This window comes from Aptenodytes patagonicus, chromosome 19, assembly GCF_965638725.1.
Source record: "Aptenodytes patagonicus chromosome 19, bAptPat1.pri.cur, whole genome shotgun sequence".
Lineage (NCBI taxonomy): Eukaryota > Metazoa > Chordata > Aves > Sphenisciformes > Spheniscidae > Aptenodytes > Aptenodytes patagonicus.
In genome coordinates, this window is record NC_134967.1 from 4,505,172 (window position 1) to 4,522,347 (window position 17,176).

At 46.8% G+C, this 17,176-nt stretch overlaps 3 protein-coding genes across 3 annotated transcripts in view; 1 reads left to right on the plus strand and 2 right to left on the minus strand.

Annotated features, from left to right (window-relative positions):
* Positions 1–3,583, minus strand: part of PEX14 (peroxisomal biogenesis factor 14) — an 81,349-nt gene extending 77,766 nt beyond the window's left edge. The window contains exon 1 of the mRNA XM_076356105.1: positions 3,514–3,583. Coding sequence (XP_076212220.1) covers positions 3,514–3,549 — 36 coding nt within the window. The 5' untranslated portion in view covers positions 3,550–3,583. The remainder of the gene's footprint in view (positions 1–3,513) is intronic.
* Positions 3,584–4,781: 1,198 nt separating this feature from the next.
* DFFA (DNA fragmentation factor subunit alpha) lies at positions 4,782–10,738 on the plus strand. The gene is made up of 6 exons (XM_076355968.1): positions 4,782–4,888; positions 5,408–5,569; positions 5,686–5,816; positions 6,642–6,831; positions 7,228–7,382; positions 8,118–10,738. Exons 1-6 carry the CDS (start codon positions 4,792–4,794, stop codon positions 8,319–8,321), a joined length of 939 nt encoding a protein of 312 aa, XP_076212083.1. The 5' UTR covers positions 4,782–4,791; the 3' UTR covers positions 8,322–10,738.
* Positions 10,739–13,100: 2,362 nt separating this feature from the next.
* CENPS (centromere protein S) lies at positions 13,101–16,271 on the minus strand. The gene is made up of 5 exons (XM_076356135.1): positions 16,200–16,271; positions 15,763–15,886; positions 15,362–15,395; positions 14,659–14,725; positions 13,101–13,728 (listed from the first exon to the last, which is right to left on the minus strand). Exons 1-5 carry the CDS (start codon positions 16,239–16,241, stop codon positions 13,573–13,575), a joined length of 423 nt encoding a protein of 140 aa, XP_076212250.1. The 5' UTR covers positions 16,242–16,271; the 3' UTR covers positions 13,101–13,572.
* Positions 16,272–17,176: the final 905 nt, after the last annotated feature.

The window sequence follows — 17,176 nt, forward strand, 5'->3', positions numbered from 1 at the left end:
TTTCTTTACTATAAGGAATAGTAACAGAGAGACGGGATCTTTTCTTTGGTTTATTTTTTAGTAAAGACATTGCTAAGGCCCGAGGAACACAATTTCTAAACAAAACCAAATATTTTAAAATCTCTGGTAGAAATGTTTATTGCCTTTAGAATATAATTCTATGTAAATTATTTCATTTGAGCTGCAACACTCCCCCCTCCCCACAATGCTTGAGGCAATATATTAATTCATGAGAATGAGAAAATTAAACTAAGAAAAACAGATAATAAGCCAAAAGATATCTGACACTCCCTTTTCAGCATCTAAACTAACTAGATTTGCAATAGAAAAAACAATAGGACCCAAACATAAACATGTTAAGCAGGGCAGTGCTACTACTCATAGCCTTGTGTTGCATGCTTGGCAATAAATAAACAAACATCATCAGTGGTAGAAAGTAAACTTTTTTTTTAAATTCTCTAAATGTTTAGTGTGCAACGGCGACAACTTTTTCCACGCATTTGATAACAGTGTCAAAACTGCAATGGTTGCATAAGAGGAGCGGCATTTACATTCTGGTAGACTAATAAAGATATTTTCATTGTTTTGTTTTATTCCAAAATTGTCCCCTTAAGAATTCATCTACTGTGCTAGACATTCTTCAATTGCACCCCCTTCTTCCGGCCAAAGCTGCAAGATTCTCTCAAATCCCATCCAAGCCAACAGAATTTGAGAGCGCTGAACGCTGCTCAGCTAGAGTTCTGGATGGGGAACGTGCAACCAGGGTAAGACACGTGCTGGATGGTGAAGACAGGGATATCTGTCAGGCATGGATAGCCTTGGCCAGACAGAACAATCCCTTTGTCTCCACACAAGCACACAATGTGGGGAAGGAGGAAAGTTAATACACAAGCAGGGCTGCTCCCAGTGTGTGCGTGGAGGGGGTAAATATTAGTGTGGCTACCCTTTAGCTGAGCTTGAGTGCTACCTCACGTACCTGAAGCAAGGCAGACCACCAGAGCTGCCCTTTAAACAAACTGCCACTAATGAAGTCATCATGAGAGGCCAGGAGCCAAAAGGGGAGCAACTAATGTGCTATTGCCTGAGAATCCAGCATTTTTGCATACAATGTGACAGAATCCGGCAGGGGAGCAGTCCAGGAGACCATTTTCACCCACAGTGGCTTCAGACCACCTCCCTCCACAGAGGACCTGACACAAAATAGTCTCTCCGTGGTGAAAAGTGAACTTTGCAGCCTGGGTATTCTGCCTTACCTCAAATTCTTCCTGAACGCACAAGCATTAACTCCACTGTGTTCCTTACAGACAATGCCGGGAAAACTCTCCACGTTACACATAAGGTAGGAGTTACCATTCCCATTTTTCACTACGGAGACAGTGACAGAGTGACTTTCTTAATGTCCTTAATTTTAAAACCCAGGGGGTGCTCTGGCTACCTTTATGAGGCCCGTTAAAAAGCAAGACTTTTCAATTTCCAAACATCAAGCCTTCTTTTGAGGTAAAGCAACACTAAATAAATGTTAAAAAAAAGGGTGCAATGGGAGGATACTATAACCAAACTCAAGAGAACTTGAATGTTTCTCAGGCAACCGCATTTGCCAATTAACCAGATTTCTTTCTCAGAAACCTACAGTCAGCTGCCTTGTAGACTGCTCAAGTGGCTTATGGATCAGGCGCAGGTTCTCAGGTGTCCTCATTCTGAAAGCATTCACTTGAAGCACGAGGAATGGACTGCACCTCAAACTACTACTGTTGAAAGCACGTGGCCGATACAAAACTGCCCAGCAAGCCTACGGTGAGTTTGGTAACTTGGCCTTTCACAGCCTAGGAAGAGATCTGTGCTGGTTAGTCAGAGTATGAATTTTATGTAATTTATTTCTATTTCAGTTTAGTTCAATAATGTTCCCTACAAACTTGGCCTCCTCAGCCCAAAATAAAAGGATCGACAGAGATTCACAGCGATTTAGTCAAATCTGGATAGATGTGAGTGATTGACTGCACATAAAAGCGTGTCGGTGGCAGACTTTGCTCTATTTTCTTCCCTGTTGCTGAAACAGCCAGACCTTTCATCTCCTGGCTGCTGCAGGAGGGCCCTCTGCGGCCTCCTAAAGGATTTTACAAAATTCCATTGGTATCACATACTCAGGAGTCTGTCCAAGATACTGGTGAGATGAGAGAGCTGCCAGGAGGTCACTAAACTTGAGGTAGGTAGAGTTTGCAATGAAACATGAGTTACCCTGGATCACAAGCAAGCCAGTGCAAGTGACCGGGAACCTACGCCGTATACCACTACATCATACTCCCATTTTTCCCTCTGGCTCCCCCATTTCAGGTCCCAGTTTAAAAATATCTTAAGCTTTTAGCATGTTTCTTGAGCATGCACCCAAGCCAGCGAACCCACATGTCTCTTTTACCCTCCCAATTCAGTTTTTGCCCATGCTTATACTACGTCTGTCATTGCTTTGCCCTTTTATGCTGTTGGTTCAAGGATCTTTCTCCCTTGCAGTTGCAAGGCAGAAACAACATTTTGTCTAACTGGTACTCCACCTCATTTCAAAACCCAGCTGACACATAAATTGCCTCCTTTCTCTCTGGCTGTGCCTTTTTTTTTTTTTTTTTTAACACCACCACCCCCCCCAGTCCGAGTGCTTTATTGAGTTTCACAGAGAGACCCTGCAATGAAAGCACGCCTAGTGTCTAGGGGCCTGGCCTGCACAGCTCTTCCGATCAGGCCTGCATTTGGCTGTTCGGTGAAGCGTGCCCGGTATCGGCTCGTGCCACCGCCCAGGGCAGGGCGCCAAGCTCCAGAACCAGTTCCCCCCAGACGCGAAGCTCTGCTGGCGCTGCCAGGCACGCGGGGCGAAAGCAGTGCCGAGCCGCACAGAGCCGCTAAGCTGGGCGTCCCGGCCCTCCCCAGCAGAGCGCTTCCCCCGGGCCGTGACCAAGCACCACGGTTTTCACCCGGGCCGCTGCCCCTCGCCGTTCCTCCCGCGCCGGGCCGGCCAGGGGGCAGGCAGGAGACGGGGGGGAAGCGCAACCCGCACCTCGGGGAGCCGCTGTCACCGGCCGCCGCCTCCTCGCGGGCTCGGCGCTCCCGCGCCCCTCCGGTGCCGGTGCTCTCGCCCGGGGCGCCCGGACTTCGGCGGCGACAGGCCCACCGCGGCGGGGGCTGCCGCGGCCCGAGCCGCCCCCTCGCCAGTGACCGTTGCGACAGCCGCGGGGGCGGCGCGCGGGCGGCGGTTGGCGGCGCGCGGGAGGCGGTTGGAGCCGAGGCCGCGCGCGCGGGGAGGAGGGAGAGGCGGGGGAGCGGAGCGGGCCGGCGCCGCCGCGCGCGCCCTCCACCGCCGGCGGCGGCGGCGGCGGGAGGAGGCGGCGGGGGGGGACAGAGGAGCGGCGCCCTCCCCTCGCCCGCTCCCCCGCGGAGGCGGAGGCGGCGGCCTCGCCCCACCCCGCCCCGCCCGTCCCCTGCCACCCCCTGCCCGAGCCGAGCGGGCAGAGCGCCGGCCCCGTTTACCTGGCTGGGCTGCTCCGCTTGCTCCGAGGAGGCCATCTTCCCAGGCCCGGCTAATCCATCCCCGCCCAACCGATGGAACGCCCTCACCGCCGCTTTCCCTCCTCCCCGCCCCCGCGCCCCGCGCGGCCCCGCCGGCTCGCGCTGTAGGCAGAACGAGTCGAACGCCGGGGCACCGATGCGTCCCGCGGGGAACCACTCCTGCCATGAGTTTCCGGCCTCTGCGGCCTCCCGCCGGGACGGGAGCCAGCGGGCGGGCCGGCCGGCTCGGGGCAGAGCAAGCCTCAGACTGCGAGACCGTTTGGGTTGCGGTGTCCTGCCTTGCCTGGGGCCCGTCCTGAAGGCGTTTTGGCAAGGGGGTGAACCCCCACGCTGTGGCCGCGGTCCAGCGGCTCCGTCCCGCCGCTCTCCGTGGGTGGGACGGGGGTCAGCGGGGCCGGACCCAAGAATCAAGCAGGGCTGTCGCCGGGGGCGAAGGAGAGGCCGGGAAAAGCCAGTCGGGCCATTGACAAAACCCGCGTTGGTCCGGGCGGTGCGGCAGGGCCACGGCGCGCGGCTCCGGCGTCGCCGCCGAGAGGTGTCACCGTGGGCATTGTTCATGGCTATTGTCCTACGGCTCCCAGAAGCCTGCTAAGAGGCATAAATAGCAAATCCCACTTTGTGCGGCCGGCAGGAGCTCCCGTGGGGAACGCCCTTCGCTTTGGCAGCCCCAGGGGTTCCCCCCCGACGGAGCTGCCCCGACGCACGCCGGGGAGGATTTATCGCATGCCGGTGCTTTTTCTGTTTATGTTACAATTTCACGACCGGCACACTTGTCCGTAAGGGGATGTATTATTTGAATACACCTACGCACACTCGTCCTATTACTTTGTCTTACAAGTGATTAAATTGCTGCCGACGCCAGAAGAGTTTTTCGTAGACTTACTTCACAGCGGCTTTCTCGACCACCAGCGTTCTGCAGTCCCGCTAAGCCCTGAGGAAAAGCATCGCCAGCGAGGCAGCTCAACAAGGAAGGGTCGCAGGGCTGAGCACGCCGCACCGGCTCAAAGGGCGGCATGCCACAACGGGCACCGGGGAGCGCAGCCTCTCGGGCGACTCTTATTTTTACCCCGAAGCCGCCGGCGCTGGTTTCGCGCCTCACAGCCCCGAGGTGGGATCCGCCCCCCGCGACCAAGCGGCCGCCTCGAACTGCGCGTCCCAGCGCGCCCCGCGGCCCGTCCCGGCGAGCACCGCGCCCGCCCGCCCGCCCGCCGTGAGAGGGCCCGCGGCCGGGCGGCGGCGATGGCGGCGGCGCTGAAGCGCTGCCTGGTGCGGCGGAGGGACGGGCGGGAGCAGCACGGCGTCGCCGCCTCCTGCCTGCGGGAGCTGCGCGACAAGGGTGAGGGGCGGCCGGCCGGGTGCCGCGGGGTTGAACGTGCCGCCGTCCCGGGGCGGGGAAGCCAGCGGCTCCCGCCGGGCCGTCCCCCGTCCCCGGTGGGCTCCCATGCGCCGCCGGGCCGAGGCCTGGCTTCCCGGCGTGCCCGCCCGCCGTTTCTAGGAGGCGGCGGGGCTGGGGACCGACCCGTGCCGTGGGACAGACGGAAGGAGAGCGGGTCTGCGGGGGGCGCTTCCTAAGGGGGGAAACGAAGGGAGGTGGCGATAAGCGTCTGGAAGTCGTTTCACTGAAATGCGCCGCCTCCCGTGTGGATGTCGAGGTTTGCATCAAGAATATTAATTTCTGGAGGGGAAACTCGTGAGTATGTGCTAAAAAAGAGCTGATGGGCAGAGCTGTGGGGGGACAGGTCCTGGTCTCTAGCCTGAATTACTAAGAATTGCTTGTCCCTTGTGATGGGTGTAATAAAAGGGCAGTGCTTATGTCACTTTTATTATTTCATTACGTATTTGTTCTGTTCTGCAGCTAGTGGCATTCTGGCTATTGACAAGGCCAGGGAGCCCATCACCTTAGTACTGGCAGAAGATGGCACCATTGTGGACGATGAAGATTACTTTTTGTGTCTGCCATCTAATACCAAGTTTGTGGCACTGGCCAAGAATGAGAAATGGTCCAGCAAAAGCTTAGGTACTCTGCGGATGAGGGAGCACGGAAGGGGAGGGGTGTCTGGAATACACCTAGTGAAATTAGGCTCTCTCAGGGGGGTCAGGAACGACCCGTGAAACTGATGACTCTTGTGTCAGACAGTGGAACAGCCTGGCTCTCGGAGTCTGTGGATGAAGTGGACAGTGCTGCAGAGAAGTGGAAGCAGCTGGCCAGGCAACTGAAGGATGACCTGTCTAATATCATCTTGATGTCTGAAGAAGACCTCCAGGTACAGTGGGGAAACCTGTAATTGCTGTCCTTGGCTCTGCCCACCATCCATTTATCTCAGTAGGTGGCAGAGAAGAGAATAAGTAAACAAGATCTCAAGCTTAATTCAGCTGCTCTTGTTTGGCTGTGGTGCTAGAGTCAAATTTCTCCTTGAGGGGAAACACTCACACGTCTGAGGAGAATGCTCTTAAACACTGATTGTCCCTCACAACATATCTTTCCAATTCTGGCAGTGGGAGGGCAAAAAGTCAAGATTTGGCCAAATGGCAACTGAGGCAGGCTCCTTCCTTAAAACCAGACACCTGTGTAATGTGTCAAAAGGGAAGGCTGAGCAGCATGCCAAATCAGGCTGCTCCAGAGGGGTTTGAAGAACAGCTGTCAGTTTCCAGAGCCGACTGATTCGAGTGTCTGACTGCTTAACACCTTGTATGTGGTGAGGCATGGTGATAACTGCCTCTTCTTGTCCTTCTGCAACGTGCAGCTTCCCAAGTGCCAGGCCATTGGCTTTCCTTTGTGTGTTCCCACACACTCTTAAGTGGTACTTCGATTGCCAGGAGCTGTCAGGATTTCTGTTAAAAGTGCACATGATTCCACACCTTCCTGGATGCCTTTTGGCTTCTGGTAAAGAATGCTGGCTGGTGGAGTGCCACTACAGCCTCTCATAACCAGGCTGACTTGCTATGACAAGAAACCTTGTGAAACATGCTGGGTTTCATGAAGGTGGAGGCTCTGTCATTCAGGAGGCTTGCTGTTTATACTGTAATCAGTGTAATGGAATGAGTTACTCAGTCAGTCCGTGTAACAGGAGCACTCTCGTTGTTTTAAGGTGCTTATTGATGTACCACGTTCAGACCTGGCGGAAGAACTTGCCCAAAGTCAACCCAAAATCCAAGTATTGCAGGACACCCTGCAGCAGGTGCTGGACAGACGAGAAGAAGAACGCCAGTCAAGACAGCTCCTGGAACTCTACCTAGAGGCCTTGAAAAATGAAGACAGTATCTTAAGCAAAGTAGCAGGTAGGGAGCATTAGGATGCTGGAGAAGGAGCTTTTCAGAGATGCCTGAAATAGTTGAGTGGAATAAATAAGGCAGAGTGAGGGACTGGAGTGAGTCACTTGCTTAGCAGCTATTAATGCGGTTGATGTAATAGCTGGTATCGTGTAAGAATTCTCTGACTGCGTGAGGCCAGGAGTCCTCTCACGGCTGCGTCACATTTCTCACAATGCCTCAAAGTAGAATACTGGGAGAAAAGCTTAAATCATGTAGTCATCCTTAACATTATGGATTTTTTAAGTTAGAGGATGCACCTGGATAGAATGTGTATTTTATTAACCTCAAAACAATCAAAGCAGTCCAGGCCACTTTTCCTGTCCTGTGTTTGTCACGGGCTATAATGATTCTGCTACTTTTCAGAATCTGAGACTGTACCAAGAAAGGAGATGGATGTGGTTGACACAGGTACCAGCAGTACAGGCACTTCAGCCAAAACGGCGCTCAGTGACCAGATCCTTGCTGCTCTGAAAGAGAAACCTGCTCCAGAGCTCTGCTTGGACAGTCAAGATCTAGAGGTGGGTGAGAATGACATAACCATATTCTGGCAAATCTCTCCCTCTGGAGAGAGAGGTTATAGGGAAAGCTGTCCTTGCTTCTGGAGGCTCTAATGTCAATATATCTCAGTCCCAAAGTGGTGAGATTTAATCTATTTCTCTCCCTCAGTAACACTAACCCCTGCTTGGAGCTCCTCTGTAATAGCCAGTTGACACTATTCCAGGTACTCTAGTCTGTCCTCTGAGAAGCCACAAAATAATTCTGGTTTTGATCTTTGCCAAATCATAGTCAGCTAGTGCTTCAGCTGTCTTACCGGCAAGTTTTTTGTGTATGCAGATGCATCTAGCTATATTTCTTTTATACATCCCAAATGAAAATAAAAACCTCCTTATTTTGGAAAACAGTGTATATAAACCCATAGCTTGGAAAGGAAAGTCTAGGTAAACTTTAACCATTAGAAAGTATGTTCTTTCTAATGCTATGAACTTGCTCCTCTTGCTTTTCCCTGCTGTAGAAACTAAATAACTGCTTTCTGTTCCTTTGGACATCTGAACATAGCTTCAAGCTCTAAGTGTTGGTAGAATATTTTAAATACACTAGCCCATGGGATAGGTGATGAAAGCTGGGAACATTTTCAGTACCAAATTGCCAGTATTAAACAGGTGTCTCATTACTGCTGTTCTTAATGTGGGCAGAGGGGTTAGCGGCGAAGGAGCATCAGTAGAAAAGACTGTTAGAAATCTGTCTTGCCACAGCTGGTCTTGAAAGAAGACACACAAGCCTTGGCCTCGGCTCTAAGATGGGACAAGCAGAAAGCTGAAGCTCTGCAGCAAGCCTGTGATCAGGAGCTCTCCAAGCGTCTACAACAAGTGCAGACTTTGCATTCCCTAAGGAGCACATCGAAGGGCAAGAAAACGCTACCCTGGGGAGACTGGCTTAGTTCAAAACGCAAAAAATAAGTGCTGCTTGCAATTTTTTTTTTGGTGGGCTTTTTTTGTTTGTTTTGTTGGGGGTTTTTTTGGTGGTTGGTTTTTTTTTTTGCATTAGAATCTGTACAAGCAAGATATATCCTGGGAGCCATAGTTTGCTGGTCATACTGTGGTCTGACTATAGACAACTAAAATCTGGACATTGTCCTGAGGCTTAAACTCCTGTGATGATTCAAATCATGTGTAACCAAAGGGATTTTAACTTTTTGCAGAATACTAGAACAATGGTATTGCTAAACACAGCAAGTAAGGGTTCAGCTTTGAATACCTGGTTGGGAGCCAGAAGCTTCCATCTGATGATGATGATGGATCTAGCTTCTGAAGCCCCAGGCAGTTTGCTTACTTTGTCCTCCCACCATTTTCAATGTAAAGGATGGAAGACCTCGTGGAAGACACTTTGAGGCACAGTTAATGAACAGAAAGAAGGCACTTGGAGGATTGCTCACTGAACACAGTGCTCATTCTTCAGTAGGGTTTATTGCGATTTGACCTAGTTAAGCTGTCATTGTGCAGTTTTTCCAGCTGCTTTCTGGCTTTAAGCTCCAGCCTGGGATCTAGGAACTTGAATCCTCATGCTAATTTCATCAGTTAAAGTAAATTTAAAGTCCTTTAACTTCTGTGCTTTTTCTGTAAGGAACTCCTGCCTCTTGGGTGCAGTGTAAGCACTAACTTGTAAAACACAGCAAAGGTGGAAATAATTGCTTTGTAAGGCTGTGGGGCCGAAGACTTGTATTTGGCCTGTCTGTATTACTGTCCTAATCATTAGTGTAGTATCATGGTGCTTTTGTATTAACTGGCTTATTTTTAAATTTGTTAAAGTCTTTTTTTCCTAATATCATTAAAACCTTTCTACCTTACTGTTGGACTAGTTTTGATATTCCCACCAGCTGCTATGATTAAAGAATGTGCTGATAAGTACAGTATTACCTTAAGGATAGAGGAAGGAGAAATTAAATACAGAACTCTCACCTGGCACAATCTGTTCTTCTCTTGTGAGAACAGAAGATGTATATGAAAAAAAAATCTGAAAAGTGAGCTGAAACTTCTGAGAAAGTTTTAGTAGATACAAATGTTTTCGAGTATCACGCAAAACCCTCCGATTTAACATAACCTTAAATGGTACAGGATGCCAACTGATGAGTATTCCTACAGCAAGCATTCAGATGAACCCATTGCATATAGACATTCCAGTTGAATTATGGCACGCTCGAAGTTAAGACTGCCAGTGTAACTAATAAATATTCTAAACAGTTAAGTGGCTTTGAGCAGGTAAGGAAAAATACTTAGGGTAACTTCAGATGAAGCTACCCATATGGGAATTGACTGGACTTAGGGGGGAAGCTTGCAGTCAACTTTTTGGTCAGTCTGTTTTGCTAGGGCAAGTAATTGCCTCTTAAATATACACTTCTGGCTTGTAACATTATAGGCCATGGCAGGTAAAAAGGTTTCTTTCTGCTTTAAATAGCTACAAGCTTTTTATGTTCAAGTCTTTCTGAAATAGCATATATGGCTGTGCATTAACAATTTTTGAAGCATGCTCTATTGCACTCAAAGCTAACTACACTGGCTACCAAGTGAAATAGCATGCTTTGAGTAGACTAGCTGTCAGCAAGCTTTTTCTGCGAGCTTGTGATTACCACTCTCTCCATTATAAATCACTTTTTCAGTCTTGCTCAAAGCTGCAATGCTTTTGTTTTTTTCAAGCTCAACTTGGCAATGGAAATTCTACTCCTCAAGCTGTACAAAAACTCTTCTTTCGAAGGGTTTTACCTGTGGCTTTTTCACATCTGCAGATAGCTATTACTTCAGTCCTGTGTGTATTGGGAATATTTAACTCACCCACTTCCAGGCAAACACTGAGATGGAGTCACAGAGACCATGCTGATCATTCTTGTAGGAAGGCAGTGATGGTCCTTCCAATCTAGCCTTAAGGAAAAAAACAAATGGAGGGTTTTCATTGCTGCTTTTTCCTCTTTTCTGATATCAAGGTTAGAGCCCTTTAGTTGCCTGTAAATTATTAAATGCTACAGTTCTTACGTTACAGAATTCAAATTATCAACTAGACCTAGCATAGTATGATTTAAACTGTTACTTTTTTCTTAATTGTTCTGTTCTAGTAGAACAAAAAAAAAAAATCAGATTTTCATAATCTGATGGGAGCTGCAGTTATACTCTATCCTAAAGCTGAGCTGGTAGTTTAATAGTAATATTGACTATTATTTGCAAAAAGAACAGGTATATAATACTTAACTCTCTTTAAAGCTCTATTATAGTCAACATCCTTCAAAAGTCTCCATGAAAAATGAGAAGCAATTAACTACTAAGAGACTTCAATGCTGCATATCATCCTGTAATTTCTATTAAAAAGTCCTTTTTTTAGTCGTCAAGTTTATGTATTGCTTCTTGGATCTCTTTCAGTAGTGCAATCAAAGATGAAAACTGCTAAAACATCTCCATTTAATGAGATTTTTAAACCTAACAGTACAGTCATCCGTATAAATTGATACTCTTTTTTAGTGTAGACTTTACTATAGATCTTTAGATCATTATATTCTGAAAGGCGGTTCATAGCTAGAATTTCCTGTTGGTGATGATAAAGAGCTACTGCCAGATTTAGTATTTCCACAGCAAATAATCACAAAGCTTTTCAGTAAACAATCTTTAGCCATTGGCCAGCACCTTCTGTATACCAGTAGTGTATATGCATGTGTGTTTGGAGAGGAAGTAACAGATTTTAGCTGAGGACAACATCAGAGCTAACAAACTTTGAGACATATTATTTCCCTTCCTGACGTGTTGGGCTTAATGACCTCAAAAAAAAAAAATCAGGTAAGCTGTGCAATAAACATCCACTAGGCCTTCCTCTTGAAAGACAGCTACTGTGTTATCAAAATGCTTGATGCTTCTAAAGGCCTAGGAGTCCTGTGAAATAAATACCAATTTTCTACTCAAGAAAGGAATAGGATGAACAATAGAAGCAAATCAAATAGGACTGCGCATGTCTTGATAACCAGACCCCTACAGAAGTTGCTCCTTTAGAGATAGAACAGTGGATAAGAGCAAAAGATACTTGATCATTTTTTGCTTATCTTACCTATGTAAGTCAGGAGAAACTGTCCACCTAAAACATGCTCTGTAGCCCAATTTAACCTTAAATTAGATCTACATTTTGTAGACATGAAGTATGTTTGATTCACTTAAGCTTATTTAAATTGCATGGACACTTTAACTATGTAAAAATTAGCATTTCCTTGATCTTATTCCTGTAACATTTAAGAAGCTTTAACTTTTGAACAGGGTGACTGACCTGCCCATGATTCATGAGGATGGATTTTGTATAGGTGTTCAAGAGGGAGGGATACAGTATGGAAGGTCTCAAACACAGCCAGAAGACGTGTGAAAGCTAGGGTGGCTGCCATTACGCTTTTTTCAGGGTAAAAATTTTAGAACGTCAAAGCCTTGAGTTAAAGTCTTTATCATTAATACATTCAAGTAGACAAACCTACCTTGTAACAGAGATTCCACCTTGTAACAGATTCCTTCTTCAGCAATAGATTTGCCATGAATGAGTATCCTCAATTAATGATCTTCAACGCTGCATTAATGATTTCTCCCTTAAAGCACCAAGAAAAACCTTTTGCATCTCCTTTGGGATTGGGCTGATGACCAGTGTACATTAAGGTAAATAAAGCCTCACGAACCTCAAGAAAGCAAGTAGTGTATAGTGGCATTAAAAAAAAAAAAGGCAATATGAAAACTGAGTAATGTACGCACCGGTATGCCAAGAGGACAGATTTCCTGTTGATTACAGAACTGCTAGTTTATTATCTACCTAGCCTACATCAGTCAGCAGAAGAATTCTTCTAAAAGATATCTCATCCCTGAAAATGGAACAGTTTGGGATAGGGGAAAGGGAGGGTAAAGTGTCATTGTGTAAAATTTCCTGTATAGAGCCAGAGATAGGGATTCACGACATTCCTATTTTCTTCTACACTGTAGCACTTGATTTTATTTGATCACTATTGGATAGTTACAGCCTAAAAAAGGCATGTTTTTTTTTCCCTATCCACTACTGCGTAATAGCTCAGATACAGAGCAAGAATAAAAGGGAGCATGTGTAAGAAGTCCAGAGCATTACTCTTTTTCCATTGTGTCAGGTATAGCTGAGTGACTCTAGTCCAGAAAGTGCACTCTTCTTTCAAGAGAAGGGTTTTAAAAAAGCAGCAAGGCTACTCCTAGAAGTTCTCAAGGATGATCAAAAATATTCTGTCATCTGGTACCTTCCTTATCTTGGGGTAGTATTTAAGGTATGAGTCTTACTAAAATGAGAACCTGATGATTTTAAACTTGGTTTTGGGGAATTGCCTTAAGCTGTATCCTTCAGGAAGGAACGATTGGCTTCAAGGAAGAGCTTGTCTCATGAATCAAGGGCTGAGCAAGAGAAACAGTGTTCAAGTCTTTCCTCTCTTGCTGCATGTTTTAGACTATCCTTGGCAAGCATGTTCTTGCTTGATAAAGTTTGCCCACGCAGTAGCTTAAGCAGCCTTCTCATTTCACTGGGCTATATCTGTCTAGTACCTTACGTCTTTAAATCTGCTGCTTTTGAGTCAACAGCATTTGGCAAGTCTCTGTCAGTCCAGCAGAGGGCAATGGTGATACATTTCTGACCACCACCCCGGAGCCATGTTACTATAGTACAATTTAGAAATACAATGCAACTTGCCGAAAGTGAAGACTGTACACCAGCAGTATCACAGGTGAAAAATGACACAAAACATGTTTTAATTGTCAAGACAACAAGTGAGCGATATGGTTATTAAAACAAAAATAAAACACTCAAAATACCTAAGCAAAAGTGTCAAAAATGGAAGCGAGGAGGAAGTCAAACAATTACTAGAGAAACCAAGTAGCAGCATGGAGGGAGCTGCACATACTGAGGTATTACAGTTAGTGAGAATGTTCTGCTTTAAACTCTTTATTTAAAGGATTTTCTTTTTAATAACAGATACCTTTTTGTGAGCAATTAAGGCATTTTGGCTGTTTTACTGAATTCTGACAAACCTTTCATTTTTGGAACAAAAAAATCCAACTAATCATGTTCACCTAAAAACCTAAAGATTCATTACTGTTGCTAACCTACAAGAGGAATCTCTAATAAGCTAACTTGGGTTCCTCTAGGATAATAAGAGAAAATGACCAGAGACGTTACTTGAAAGGTAAATCACGCCATGTTGGAATCTTCACTTTCAGTCACAGCTGCTTCTTGTTCCCCAGAAGTTCTCCCTCCCTTAGCTGCACTGGACTTCTTTTTCTTCTTCTCCTTTTGCTCCATGTTACTTGATGCGAGCTCTTCACTCTTCTGGGTGATATACTTTAGCTGAGAACAATAAACTAATCAGTCATCTACTGAGGAACTTCATATATTCATGAGAAATTAGAGAGACGTGTTTAAGAGAAATTAACAGCGCAAATTCTTATTACAAAAAAGACGACAGACACTCCAAAAAGGCCGACAAGCATCAACTAATTTTAATTCTTGCCGAAAGTCTTCAGTCTAAGCTGGACATTCTCAAATACTCAAATGCCCTGGCAAGAGTTGCAGTTTGCTGAGATACAATCTGAGTACAGAAACATTGCAAGATTCCTCTGCACCCACTTGACATAAACAGCACATGGTAGTTAGGAACACAAAATTCAGCTCCTGCATTCTCAGGTAAGTTCATGTTGCATATTTCAAATCACAGATGGAAGGAAAAAATCCCCTCACATAAAATTAAAATTAGTATTGGAAGTATTCTTCATGGAAGCATTTACAGGTATGTCTTAACACATTAGCGAATTTAAGTCCACTGAACATCATACACATCAGCACATGAGAGAATACAACGTGAATCATCCCTATATTAATGTTAGGAGACTTAGCACCTCAAGGTGGACTCAAGCTATTCCTGACCTTAGGCTAAAACAAAGGAACACAAAACAAGTTATTTACTTCCAAGATTGACAATGCTGTAATCTGTCTGTTTATTGCACTTTTGTACTTGGAACCTCAGCAGCCCTGTTGCAACCAGAACGTTGCTGCTTGAATTGCAATCAGATCTGTGTTCCCACAGTGATGCATAGTGTCATGAAGCAAAATAAGATGAAAATTAAAAAATCACTGGATTGTGCCCATCCATCATCTATAAGCCAGTGAAATTGCTTAAGCAACGGTTGCTTCATCATCTGTAGCCTTCATTCAAATGCTCTTAGGAATTAACCAATTGGTTTAAGAGTGTTGTGAGACAGAAAATACAGTGATTCTCACCAAAGAATTGCTCCTTCTAGCCAAAAGCTTCACATCTTCTGTAGTGACTGTGCTTCGTTTTGCATGCCTGCATAAAATGAAAAAACACCCCTTAATGTGTTTGCCAACATTGGCTGTAAGAGGCCATACAGCATCTAATTCAGAAAACTAGCTAAAAGGGCTTAATAGGGACCCAGTAAACCAAACATGCCTATCTTTTCCAACTATAATACACAAAAACCTACTTTACAAGTTTGTACCTGTACACCTAAATTCCCACACTTCCTGTGTAAAAACAGTAGAATTTAGCAACCAGAACTTCAAGCACCACTGTTCCGTTCCCTCTTACTTGCCAGTAGCTCACTGTGTTAAGTTTTGACTCCTTAAAATATTCTCTTACCTCCTTGGAGCAACGAGATGAAACACAGGCATGCTAGTAAGCACCTGTCGCTCCCAAATCATCTAGTACTGCTATGTATGAACGCATTTGACAGTTTTATACAGTCTCTAATCTAAACAATCACTTGTACCATATAAATGAACTTCCAAGATCAGGAGGAACCTACAGGGGAATATCTATTTCCTAACTTCACAGCCACTATTTAATCAGCCAATAGAACTCTAAAACTTGAATTACAAGACATTATTTTAAAGATTATCTAGTTATTGCAGCTGAATGCAAAAAAAGAACGCCTTTGTAACAATCAAGTGCTTCAGCACCTACCTTGCAAACATTTCGAGGTCTTTTGCAAAGTTCTCTGGAGAAAACACAAAGACGCCACATATTTTAAAATGCTAACTCTGAGTAGGAAGAGATACATAATACAGTTCTCGCTGTTACAAAGATGTAACTGCAAATTATCCAAGTTAGTTATGAGAAGGGACCATAACTTATTACGTGCCACTCTGTTGCACAGGCAGGTGGCCCACACAATATTTCCACATACATTTAAATGCTTTTTCCATGTCTGAAAAATAGAATCACTATTTCTTGTACTTTTAAAAATGTAATGCAAGAAACAACGCATCAGTGATACCTAGTTCCAGTGCTATTTTTTTTTTTTTAAAGCATCGTTTCTCCAGCAATTGCTCTTGAACAAATAGATAATACGCAAACTTCTGTACCACACTGCCTGAAGGTGATCTCTGAAATAGCTGCAATGGTTTGTTTGCTGAATTGCATGTCTTTGTCTTCTGCAACATCCTGACACAGGCAGCCAACCGTGTAGTGAACTGCAGCCTTCAGCCTCTGAAAGGATCCAAGGCAGCGACAGGTCAGTTCTCTGCAGACTGATATACTAGCTCTTGCATAAATCATCAAAACTGTTTCAAAGGACGCAACACAAGCGACCGTTTACGGACCCAACACGCCCAGCAACACCACGTTTACCATTCAGTGCCCCATATCCCCCCCGCCCCCGCCACGGCTCCATCTTGTCCCGGCCGGGCCCTCCCCCGGCGGCGCTGGGGACCAGACCCGGCACGGTCGGAGCGGGCCCGGGGCTGTGAGCCCGGGTAGGAGATGGGGGGGAGGGGGGGGGGGCCGGTCAGCCCCGTCGTACCTGGGTGAGCAGGAGCCGCTCCTCGCCGTCCGCCGCCTCCATGGCGCGGCCCTCAGCGGCCCGGCTGGGTTTCCCGCCCGGCGCGGCGGGGCGGGGCCGCGCCGCCGCCATGTCGGGAGCCCCCGCCCCGCGCAGCCCGGCGGAGCGCCGTCACCCCCGCACCGGGCGGTCGTCGGGGTGCTGCGGGAAAGGGGCCGCTCCGAGGGAGACCCGAGCCCTCCCCAGCAACCGTCACCGCCCCGCGACGGGCAGAGGAAGCCGCCGCAGCCGCCCCGGCCCGCCCTCCCCGCCGCGATGCTAAACAGGGGTGTTCGAAGATGCTTTTCTAGCGGCGAGGAAAACGGACGGAGCGCCAGGACGCGGTCTGCAGAAGGCTTTGCGCGTTCCCCTGTGAGGCTGCCACCTTGGGCACGGTCCGGTTGTAAGCAGCGATTACAGCACCCGCCCCGCTCGAACAGCTTGTAAGAGGTACGCGTGGACCGTGAAAGATCGTCCCGCTGTCGGGAGCTAATGCACGTGTCCGGCGGAGCTCAAGCGTAACGCAGTAAGGGAGATGTAAAGCAACATCAGCTGGTGTCCCCATCCTTCCCTTATCGCTTCAGTTCAAATGAGATTACGGAACAAGCACTGCTCGTGGTAAACCCAGTGAGGCACATACTGCTTACCCTGACTTAGTAGTTGTCAGGTTTTAGACAACGAGATTCCAGATAGATATTTTTCGCAGCACTAATATCATACTAAGCACTAAAATAGATTGGTGGGAGTATCCCGTTTTCTCCCGAAACGCAACACCTATGCACACAATAAACTGGCAAAACTGCTCCTACCATCCACCACGGAAATCTTCAAATACAGTTCTCCTGCTGGAAAGCCTAAACCACAAACAACTACTAAAATGTTCATGACCCTCCAGTTATCACTATTGCCTGCAATTTGTCACACATTTATTTTACAGAATTCCTAAATCTTACAACATA